Source organism: Toxorhynchites rutilus, chromosome 3 (genome assembly GCF_029784135.1).
Source record: "Toxorhynchites rutilus septentrionalis strain SRP chromosome 3, ASM2978413v1, whole genome shotgun sequence".
NCBI lineage: Eukaryota > Metazoa > Arthropoda > Insecta > Diptera > Culicidae > Toxorhynchites > Toxorhynchites rutilus.
The window spans coordinates 244671590-244683788 of NC_073746.1; the positions used below are offsets into that span (position 1 = coordinate 244671590).

The 12199-nt window shown below is 40.5% G+C and overlaps 1 protein-coding gene across 5 annotated transcripts in view; it reads right to left on the reverse strand.

The window, feature by feature from the left end:
- Nucleotides 1-12199, reverse strand: part of LOC129775559 (ATP-binding cassette sub-family C member 4-like) — a 42691-nt gene that overhangs the window by 1571 nt on the left and 28921 nt on the right. For all 5 annotated transcript variants that reach the window (XM_055780421.1, XM_055780420.1, XM_055780419.1 and 2 more), the window contains 5 exons: nucleotides 10854-11021; nucleotides 9126-10773; nucleotides 684-1102; nucleotides 437-625; nucleotides 41-381 (listed from right to left, as the gene is read on the reverse strand). In XM_055780421.1, coding sequence (XP_055636396.1) covers nucleotides 41-381; nucleotides 437-625; nucleotides 684-1102; nucleotides 9126-10773; nucleotides 10854-11021 — 2765 coding nt within the window. The remainder of the gene's footprint in view (nucleotides 1-40; nucleotides 382-436; nucleotides 626-683; nucleotides 1103-9125; nucleotides 10774-10853; nucleotides 11022-12199) is intronic.

The following is a 12199-nucleotide window of genomic DNA, read 5'->3' on the forward strand; positions in this document are numbered from 1 at the left end:
GGTTATTCTCGTAGTATTCTCTGAGAACAAATATACTAACTAATTCCTTCCAGTCGTTTGATGTTCTTGGACGTTTTCAAATATATTCGGCGTATGTACATGAAGATGACCGCTAGAAAGGCCATCGGAACTAAAAACCAAGGATTCACAGTCACCGTCACAATAATTGTGCCTAACATGCTGAGGATAATCTGGGAAGCGTCGAGGATTGCCTTCGGCAATAGCTCATCCACCGATCCCATATCTTTGGAGAATCGATTCAATATCCGCCCGGAAGGGTTTGTATCATAAAACCTCATCGTCGTCGAGACGCAACCTTTGAACATGCTGTCATGCAGGTTTTGAGATGCGTGAACCGATGTTTTGTAAAAGCTGATTGACCTGGTGAGAAAGGAATTGGTGAATCGCTGTTTTAATTTGTTATTATCGTGTTCACCTTGTTATCGCAAACAGAAAAATGCTTGTTACTAGAATTCCATGTATAATCATACAGAGTTCCGTACTCAGTAAAGGATTTTCGAACGAATATTCGTCTGATAACAGCTCAGAAGAGTTTGATCGATCGACAGCTACCTCGTCGGTAATATTGCTGCTGAGGTAGAAACGTTGTTCTTCCTGGGAGGTCCTGTAAGTGACATAGCTCGAATTATGTTAAATCGTATATATTACGTTACCATTATTACCAAAATGCAACCCATAAATCAGCCGCACTTGCGGCCAATTGCGTCGCTAGGAAAAGTATTATCAACGCAACAATTACGCAAGGATTTGCCCCGCAACGAATATAGTTTAGCAGAACCGATCCCTCAACCTTTCCTTTGGAGCTTTGTTCCACATGTTGATCCTGTTCTGGAGATTTCGATCTGTCCTTCGCCGTCTTCTCATTCTCGGATAGTTCGTCTTCGGTGAAATCATCCAGCGATCGATGGGACGATGCGTTCGATCGTATCGAAGTTTGCGAATCCTTACGACTTCGCTTGCCCGATGTGACGATCGAACTGTCTCCGTCACCCGTCTCCTCTTCCATCTTTTGTAGAAGCTCAACGAAATCTACCCCATTCTTGGACAGATCATATGGGGTACCTTGCATCGTCACTTTGCCCTAAAAAAAGAAACATTGCTAAGTGTAACAAGGGCCTTATACTAGTGGCGATGGACTACAAAGTTTAAAGCCTCTTAAAAATAAAGAAGAAGAAGGGCATTATATATTCTATCAAACATATACCGGTAATTTGTGTTTTTAATTCAGTAAAAAATAGTGTAATCAATTCCAGGATTTTCTATTGATCTCTTGAACCTGCGTTATCGATCTAAATTTGTTTGACGATAAGGATAAGTATCTTGCAAATCCGTGTTGCCAACATGCCCTCGCCCGTACTACTTCAAGCTGTTCCTACTTCCCTGGCTACATCCAAGCTTAGTCGCTGGTCTCTGCATGATATAACCAAAAGTCTGCACAGTCACGCTTCAAACTCATTCATCACGTCCAGGATACACTCAGATGATCCTACCTCTGATCCCGCTATTCCTCACGCCTTCGTTCACAACAATAACCAGTCTCCGATGTTGATGGATTTCACCTCTCTAAACCTATTCGGTTGCTGGGAGATAACAGGCAAATTATTTGGATCCACCGCTTCCAAAGCCTGTCTAGCATAAGTTGTAACGTTGGCATTAAAAAAAATAACTTTTTTCGAATGGTGATAAAAAAAACTAAGACAGATACTTGAATTTGATAAATTTCCCATGGAAGGTAATTATATTAGCTTACTTGCAAGAAAAATCTATGCCCTTGCGAGGGCCTTCCGACAGTTAACCGGAACATTCGCTATGGCGGACGAAAACATGCGTATAGGCATGTTTTTGAGTTCTTTCGTCGTTTTCGTTCGTTTTATATATTCAGCCACAGCTTTGGAGCTCAGTTCCTTCGTGAGGGAAGTAAAATCAGAAGTGCCCTCCCAGTCGTTACTATCCAGGATGTTGGCTACCTGGCCTTCTCCGATAGCCGCCTACCAGGTGCCAGCACTACATATCATCCGTGGGTAAACCTATTACCCGAATATACAGAACCGCCGACGGAAAGCCACCAAATTCTCATATGCATTTCTTCCGACGGGAAACTGAAAAACACTTCTCTGAATGGTCTCACGAGAATTATTAAACGTATATTTTGGTTTTACATTATAATTCACAATGAACAATTTATAACTTTATGAATTTCAAATTTCTGTTGATGGGAACCCCTTCTACATGACAATGAATACTGATCAAAAGGGAAATAGGGAAAAAAAACCGAAAATCAAACATTATTTCGCGTGTGGATGTAATTTTTGTGGTTTCGACATTAAGCATTTTGAGTGATTTAATTGCAAAATTGAATTCGTTGATGGTTATATTTTGGTTCGTGAGTTGACAGGGAAGCGATATTAGGTATGTACGGAAAAGTAAATTCTTTCGTAGGTGGTAAATTTAAATTATTGAAATAATTGCACTGGTGGGGTTGAAATGGACAGTCTTATCCGTAATCACATCCAGTGCATGATGGAAAGTGAAGGGAAGGAAGGTCTTGGAAGGAAGGTTCATTCGTCTCTAGCCTTGAGAAAGGCCCTTTGAAAACTCTACTCTACCCACTCCAGCGCCATCACCTCCACCCTCCTGCCCCGAGAAAGGCACTCGATCCATCGCCGTCCAGCTCGTCCAGCAACGATGCTGTCCAGTCGGTGTCCACACAAAGAATGCGAAGTGAAGGGAAGAATATTGAACTCTTTTTTATATTGCTTTCTCTTTTGTTCTATTTCAGTTACTGGAGGCACAAACACTGAGAAAGAGCGAAATTATTCCTCTCGCGAGCGATAAACTTCTACGCTTCATATATTATTGACCTATCCATATTCCCCTCACTACATGTCCATTATACCCGCATCGATAAAAATGGTCTACTTTTCGGCTTGTCTTAGTTTCAGTAAAAAACATGGAAAAACACATTTTTATAAAACATTTGACCAATCATTTCGAAAACCAGTATATTGAACTGTAAGAAACTGCTTTTAAGTTTTGGAAAACATGAGTTTCCAAAGATACAATTGAAGTTTTCCTTAACATGTCCGTCTTACCCCCATCTCCTCTACATGACATCATACACAATACAATGTATAATGTACAATACAATTGACACAATCTTATAACGTAATATGAATTTTATCCTGCGGAGGACCAACTGCGACATAATTTGTCAGTCCACTGCAGATATTGTTGTTGCTCCTCCGTGCGCAATGATCTTCCCGAACAACTTATCTTCGGCTCATTGCTTCGCTTATCCCCTTTTCGCTGTAGTGGAAGCGAGGTAACTGTTTCCACACAGCTGATCCTTTTCGCTCCTGTATTGGTTTTGTTTGCTGTTGCTGTCTGGGCGACTATTATGGATATGTAAGGTCATTGTGCGCGCCAGACAGCAGCTGATCACCTTGTAGCGCAGGGTGTCCATGTAAGTCGTAAACACAGGTTGAGATAGGTCTCGTCGTCCATCACCACCGCCACGTCGCGATTCGCCAGGAAAATCGACTTGACCATCTTATTCAGCCGCTGGCGCTGCGTCATTGCCTGCAGCTCCGAGACCAGTGGACGGGACTTCCTCTTTCTGACATGTATGTTCATGTTCGCCAGGTACTTTTTCACTGTTTAGCCGTTTGACGGACCTGTTGCCTGCTGATAAGATGGCGGAAGATGTTTCGAGTGCCCGGCCCACTTGATCGCTAAACTGACGATACCCGCTTTGCCAGAACTGGGCATGACACACAATAGCGATCTTCCTTTGTCGATACCGACACAAAACATCTTACAGCCATGTTAGTAGATCCGGTCCTTTCAGCTGGAGACAAACTATTTTGAACTGTGTTTTCTACCGATACTATCGGCTTTGGCACAACATCATCACCTGCTTACGATGTGAATTCAGTGGAAATAACTTTTTCCTGATTTGGTATCCGTAATCCCTTGGTGGTTGTCGATCCAGCATCGAACCTTTTCGACACTTTTGGCCGCATCACCGCTATCTACACTAACTCTCAAACTCGTCCTAGAATCCTCGTCCAACTGCGCGTGAGGCGATTTATACTTCCGATTCATGAACTCCTTCTCTAATTTGAGTAGCTATCACATTCTCCTTCCTTTCATCCTCCAATTTTATAGCTTTCTGCAGCAATTTCTTGTCTTGTTTTACTTTTTCCGCCTTTTTTCATCTTGGTCTGAAGTTCCTTTTCCTCTGCCAATTGCTGATCTCCAATTGTAGTTTTGCGTGTCGTGCATTTACACTCGTAGGCGCCGTCGATTTCGCCGTTGATGGTGCACTAGAACCCCTCGGTCGGCATAGTACGCAGTGGTAACTTCTATGAGCTGCTAGTATGCTAACCCGGCTCACGGAGAATGAGTCCATCGAGTGCATCCATCGCACTGCACCATCTTGCCATCTGCCTCATTTTTCAGACGTTCGCTCATTCCACATCTCCATTGGTACATTGTTTTGGTGACGAGGAACTCTCGAATCCGTGTTGCCAACACCAGTCATCGAAGCACTTTTTAAAGCTGCATTTAGGAATTGCTTCCAGTTCACGCAGCGAATTTGTTTTATGTCTTCAATGTTGTCGAAATGAGTCCCACGAAGCGGTTATGAGTTTTGGAAATAGGAAAAAGTAACACTCATGTTTCGTCGCCAGTAATTACGCGCTGGATGAACGTGGGATCAGAATTTGATCGTTCCAGCATTGAGCTTTTTTGGAACTAATCGTGCTGCGACTTTTCTAATGCCCAAAACATCAGCCAAAATATGACGAAATTTCTCATGAGAGATATTTATTTCACGGGCTTGCTTTCTCAAACTCAATGTCGATTTCGAGCACCAATTCCTTCTAATTTGTTGATATTTTCATCCGTTGAAAAGGTGAATGGTCGTCCTTGACGTGGAAAATCGTTCATCTTCTTTGGGCCGCCTTCGGATGCCTCATACCAGATTCCAACTGTCTCCGCCCAGAGAGGTATCTGAACGGAGTTCCGAAGAGTTGTGTTTAGAGTAGAGAATCCTGGCTACAGCGCCAAAAATGTCTCCAGAGAGGTATCTGAGCAGAGTTCCAGACTAGTAGAGATGAGGATATCCTGGCTACCCGATGTAGTAGAGATGAGATGTGATTTATACAATTAGTCCCATAGTCATTTGAGTAGCGCAATTGTTGTATGGGTTGCGTCTAGAATATTCGCCATAAATAATTACACTTTGTATAGCGTCTTCGTTTCCATCCGTTCCAATCTTTTGACAATTTGTTTGTTATTGTTTTGTATGTTGTGATTGTTTGTTTTGAGTTGTCGTTCACCTTCTTCTTCTTCTTATATGGCACTAACGTTCCTAGAGGAACTCCGCCGTCTCAACGTAGTATTACTTGCGTCATTTTCATTAGTACTTAGTTGAGATTTCTATGCCAAATAACACGCCATGAATGCATTCTGAGTGGCAAGCTCTAGAATACGCGTGACCACAGTGCAAGTCAGAGGAAATTTCTTTGAAGAAAAATTTCCCCGACCAGAACGGGAATCGAACCCGAACCCCCGGCATGTTAGGTTTGACGCTAACCACTTGGCCACGGGAGCACAAAGTTGTCGTTCACCGCTAGTGGTAAGTATTCTGTGTTGTATAATTATGTCCAATCAATAATTATCCTTTCAGATGATTGTTCTGGACATCCGTGGACGACGATAAAAGGTTAGTGACAATATGTATTAAGATGTGTATAACAAACTAATTATTCTTTCTTCACAGGTGCGGATTCAGGTTCTACTGCTGCGGATAATGTTCAAAGTGTTGTGTTTAGTGTTAAGTATTTTGTGTAATATGTGAAGTGTTTGAATAAAGTTGATTGTATTAAAATCGAGGTGTGTTTTTTTCTAGTTTTCCGTCTGGGCCGTAACACCAACCTTCCTGATTTTCCAGTTTACTGGCAAACACTCAATTTTGCCTTCTTTTTCAGAAATGATCCTGATTTTTCCTTTATCAGAATGACAATTATTCGTAAAAAAATATACTAGAATCCTTGATCCCTGTTTTCCTGATTGGAAATGAGAAGTGTCATAATAGCTCTCCAGTCCGCACATGTATAATGCTAACATTAAATTAAATTTTCCTGATACAAAACATAACAAAGCAAAACACGTAGCTGTTCATCGGTAATTATGATCGTTCTGAATAAGTAGAGTGAAAATCCCGAATTATTTTCATTACGCACAAACGTTCGAGGCTCTTCAAAACAGTGCTGTACAATATTATCAAATCAGAATATCTGCCGATCAAGTTTGATGAATAACATTACTTATATGATATGTATGTATGAGTAGCCGCAAAGTTGATAATGAAGGAACACTTTTCGGAGTGTAAATTACTCAAGAGATACTTTTTGAATTCAAAGTCAAGGGGGGGGGGGTAAAACGGACATGTTAAGAAGAACTTCAAGTATATCTTTGAAAATTCATGTTTCCCAAAACTATGATTCAGTTTCTTGCAATTCAATATACTGTTTTTTCTTCCTAATTGGCCAAATATTTTACAAAAATGTGTTTTTCATTGATTTTTACTAAAATCAGAACAGACTGAAAATTACAACATTTTTTTCGATGCGGGTAATATGGACATATAGTGGGGGTAATATGGACAGGTTTGTAATAATTGAAGCGTAGAGGATTATCGATCGCGAGAGGAATAATTTTATTCAACCAAGGTCTGAACTCATCACGAATGTTCGTTAAATGATGAAAAATCGAATTAATACACCTTGGAGTGATATCGTGTTTTTCAGCAGTATAAATAGACAGACCCTCAACTATTCCGCTTTTGGTTCCAGCCAGCTTCTAAACAGTCCACGTTTGGCGATTTAATTTCCATTTAGAGACGCAGAGCATTCCTTATAAATAGATTAAACAAACTTTTCACAGTCCATCTCCTAATGGCAACTGTCCGTTTTACCCCACCCAGTTATTTCAATAATTTAAATTTTCCACTCAAAAATGAATTTACTTCTCCGTACATACCTAATATCGCTTCTCACAAACCGAAATATAACCATCAGCGAATTGAATTTTGTTATTAAACCACTCAAAATGCTTAATATCGAAGCAGCTAAAATTACATCCATACGCGGAATCATGTATGATTTTCGGTTTTTGTTTCCACTTTTCCACTTTTGATTAGTATTCGTTGCCATACTGTGGCTTAAATATTATAGAATAACATGTAGAAGGTGTTCTCATTAACAGAAATCTGAAATTCATATTGTAACTATACAAATCCACCACCTGTTCATGCTACCCCCACTGTCCGTATTACCCGCAGTTCCCCTACAGGCATTCAATGGCAGATCGATATATCGGTTCTCAGATTTTCGTGAAAATTGGTAGTTTGGTTCCTTACGCTAAACATCCGTTTTTTTTTTCTTTAGGATGATCATTTTGATTTCAGGTCCAAAAAAACACAAACACACACGCTTGCAAAAAAAGAAGTTTATTTTCGTTATTATTGATTGTATTGGTTTTTGTTGTTTACATGGTCTCGGAACCAAGGGCGCTTTATTTTTTTGATATTTGCTTTAAAAGCTGAGTATTTTTTACGTAACATATCCAAATATCAGAGACGTTTTCTTTTTAGTTTCTGAGTTTTGATTCTTCAAAGTTAAGCGATGGTCTGAAAAATGATTTCTCTACTTTTTTCCAAAAATTCAAAAATTCATAGCTTTTGAACCTCTGGTGCAAATAATCGACATATTAAATTGAAGTCAATGAACTAGTCTTACGCTATGCTACGCTTGCGAAAAAATTGAATTCTAGTAGCATTGAACGAAGACAGAAAACGTATTAACCATGAAAAATCGTAACTTAAAAAAGAAAAAGAACACATCTTTGATTTTTGGATGTGTTGTCCTCAGCAATGATAAAGAATATAGCGCCCTTGGTCCCGAGATCACGTAAACTACAAAAAAAATACAATAAATAATCAGAAGGAATTTTTGAAAAAGTCATTTTTGGAAAAAAGGGAAAAAATATTTTTGGGACCACCCTAAAATCGAAATGGTCATCCTAACGACACAATACAAAACAGGGGTCTAATATTTTGCGTGAAGGAACAAAACTACTATTTTTCACGAAAATCTGAGATCCACTATGTCAGTTTGGCATGGAATGGCTGTATAATAAATAACAGGCAAGCTAAATTAAACCGTTTAAAAAATCATATCATTCGCTCGTCAGATTCAAAGTAGATTCAACTATAATGGTGAATTTATACTAAATATGTCTATGATCGAATCAGATTATATCAGAATTAGAAATACTCAACAATTCACCCACTGCTGATATGCTTTTTTCCTCATTTGGTAAGTAAAAAAATCATTCCAAAGTATGAAACATGAACTCAAAGAAATTCTGAATATTTATTGCTCTGCAATTCACTGTAATGATGCTGTAATTTTTTGAGAAATATAAACGATCAAAAGATCCCTGCAAAATTATTTCAGTGGCAAGTGCTTCAACTCTATGACAAGCATAAAAATATGAGATAGAATTTTTAAGTAGCGTGATAGATGTATAGAACAAAGCAATAAGAATGTAGTAGTAGACAATTAAATATATTTATGTAAGTCTTAAAAATAATGTTTTTATTCTCCCAAAAATCAACACGAACTGTCCGGACAATCTGAGCTATCCTGTTTTCTTCCTGATTTTTGAAAATTATAGTTGGCAACCCTGCTTATACCATTCATACACCCGCGTTTTTGACATAGTTGAGTCACCAAATGTATTTTGTAACATTTTCAACGTTTCGGCACAACAAATTTTGTCTGCAACACAAAATTTCACACAATATCTTTGACCAATAGAATCATCCATATAAAAAAATCGCCGAACAAAAAATAACTCACTTGTTATTAATGACGCTGTAAACAAATTAAATGATAGATCGCGCTCAAAAGTGGCATTGAGGTCACTGGAAGTAGTACCAACTTGAAAAAAAATGAATAACGCTCAGCGGGAAGATTTAAAATTTCAAATTCCCAGTATATATTTGACAGACTGTATACACTGATCCAACGTACCTCATCCATCACCACCACCCAGTCGGCCTCTTTCAGGAAGTGCACCTGGTGCGTCACCAGAATTCGTGTTGCTTTCATTTTACCCAGCCTTCCGCGGGGGCCAATGCAGATGTCGAACAAATGACGACCTACATGGGCATCAACCGCGCTCAGCGGGTCATCCAACAGGAATATGTCGGCCCGTCGATAAACTGCCCGTGCTAAGCTTATTCTTGCCTTTTGTCCACCGGAGAGGGCCGCACCACGCTCTCCTATTATGGTCTTATCCCCGTGAGGAAGCTGCTCGAAGTCCCGCAACAGAGCACACGCCATCACGACGGAATCGTAACGATCCCGCTCCATAGGAAGCCCGAACAAAATGTTCTGCCGGACAGTGCCAGCGAACACCCATGGCTCTTGGCTGACATACGCGAATTTACCTTTGCTTACGATCGTTCCGGATTCTAGTGGAAGCTCCTTGAGTATTGCTTGAAGTAGGGAAGATTTACCGGCCCCTACCGGTCCTATTACACCTATCAGAATGCCTTTCCGGAAGTCGATGTTCATATTGGAGAGGGTGGCCGTTTTCCAGGTTTCGTCGTTCTCCTCTTCCATCTGTTGAACCGTGTTGACAATTTTTGGCACTGGAGGAGACCCATTTTTGGCATCACTTTGCATTTTGGGCTGTACTTGCTGTTTCACAGCGCCCCATCGAGCGGTTACATTTTTCATTGAGATCGCTACGTTCGCTGGCAGTTGGGTGTCCGACTCGATTAGCTTCTGCTTTTCCGATGAATCTCCGATTCCACCGAAGTCTTTGAGGAATTTTTGTTCAGCGCCAACCCGTTCACCTTCTTTCTCTTCGAACTCCAAAAATGTCTGCAGACGTCTCATTGCCACAAGCGCCTCAGCTATTTCGGCGATACCTCGGACAAACATCGCGGACATTGTGTTTGCCAGAATGGCAAAGTATGAGGATACCACAAATACCTTAGAGGCGGTCAGATTATTTCCCAGTAGGACCATGGCCATCATCGTACAGAACAGAGCCGTCCTTGTGGTGAACAGCAGAAATGTCATGTAGAGACCTCTCACATAGGCGCTTTTCCTAACGATTTTCAACTCAAGCTTCCTAGCGTGCTTGATTAACCTGGCGAAGGGCTTCTCCCAGGCGTACAATTTAATGACCTGAATGCCGGAGATAATTTCGTCCATTAGCCGAATTCGTTCGTCGGTTCTAAGCGCCGTTTGCAGCCGGAATCTGGACGTTAATTTTCCGGTGTACGCCTGAATTGGGGTGACGATAAATATCACAATCATTCCGATCAGGCCTGCGACACCGATCTCAAGATACAGCAGCACCCCGACGATGAATGTTAACAGCGGAGCGGACCACATGGAGTGCAGAAAAACGGACACGATGTCGAATCGATTGACATCGTTCGATAGGAGATTCACAACCTTCCCAGGGGCGGTATCCCCTAGCGCTGTTCTGGACAGCCGTAGCGCCTTCCGATATATCGTACTGCATACTGCGATGCGCACTTTCATCCCATTTTGGAAGCTCCCGAGCAGGAATTGATTGATTGTGATCACGCTGAGTGCATTCAGCGCAACGATTGCACCCGCATAGATGAAGACTTCCTGGCGTGTCACCTTGGTATCTTGTCTGTGAAGCAATAGAAACAATTTTAATTGGAGAAAATTGGCCACTCAATTTGTTCTGTTCGTGAGATGGGTAACACATACTTAAAATATTGCAGCAATAATCCGAGAAAGATCGGCTGGGCGAGCCTGATGAAGATGTCGTTGACTATCACGATAAAACCGAGGATGGTGTACTCCCACCAAAATGTTTTGAGTATCGCTTTTATAAGCGATGGTCGTCCTGGGCCGGACTGTGAAGCAAACCATTGTCTGTGAAGGTGAGATGGGAAAACGATACATCAATTGAATATGCTAAACTTAAAGTCTGTGTTCAGAGCTTTCTACTTTTAGACTTATCTAATTCGTATTTAAATCCGTTTCTACATTCATTTTTGACGTAGGATTACGTCTTTCGGGAACATATTGGGGTACAAATTGGAAATCGAAATCGAACACATCGTGAAAATTGTCCAATTTCAAACGCTTATTGTTCAGTTATTTCATGATGGATTGATGAAATTTTTGCGTCAATCGATTTCGACACTCCATAACATTTTTTTATATTGATGAAAACAATGTATGTCATGTAACTAACTATCGAACAATTGAAAAATCTCAACCCCTATCCTAACGGAAATACCCACTTCTGATTGGACGAAATTGACGACACATGCGTTGGGTCCCGAACAGAGACATCAAAACCAAGCTGCCTGGGGGAAATCGACATTGCAAATACATGAAAGTAGGGGGAGATTTTGTTCCTACCGAAATGTGTTCCCTAACAGAGACATCAAAACCAATCTGCCTTGGGGAAATCGACATTGCAAATACATGAAAGTAAAGTATTAGGTGCTGTTAGTCCAATTGGAATTCGCGTTGGGTTGAATAAACACTCAGAAAGTAAAAATTATGTGCATCCGTGGCCGAGTGGTTAGCGTCTCACATTATCATGCCGGGTGTTCGGGTTTGATTCCCGTTCTGGCCGGAGGATTTTCCGTCAAAGAAATTTCCTTCGACTTGCACTGCGGTCACGCGTATTCTAGAGCTTGTTCCTCAGAATACATTCAAGGCGTGTTATTTGGCTTAAGAAATCTCAACTAAGTATTAATAAATGACGCTAATTAATTCATAAGTTGAGACGGCAAAAGTTCCACAGGGAACGTTAACGCCATTCAAGAGAAGAGAAAGAAAGTAAAAATTATAAAAGAAAATTACCTTTCGCATTTCAAATATGTTTTCTCTATATTGAAGTAACATATTTTTACTGATGAGAAAAATTGATAATTGTGTTCAGTACTGGTAACTATCTCATATTACATTGGTGATTTTTTTTCTTTATTTAATCCATACATACCATAGGAGGCATCTCGTCTAAGATCACAGAAGGTTTTCATCATATCTTGTTCCACTTCGGTATCATTTATCTGATACGCACCATCAAACGACTG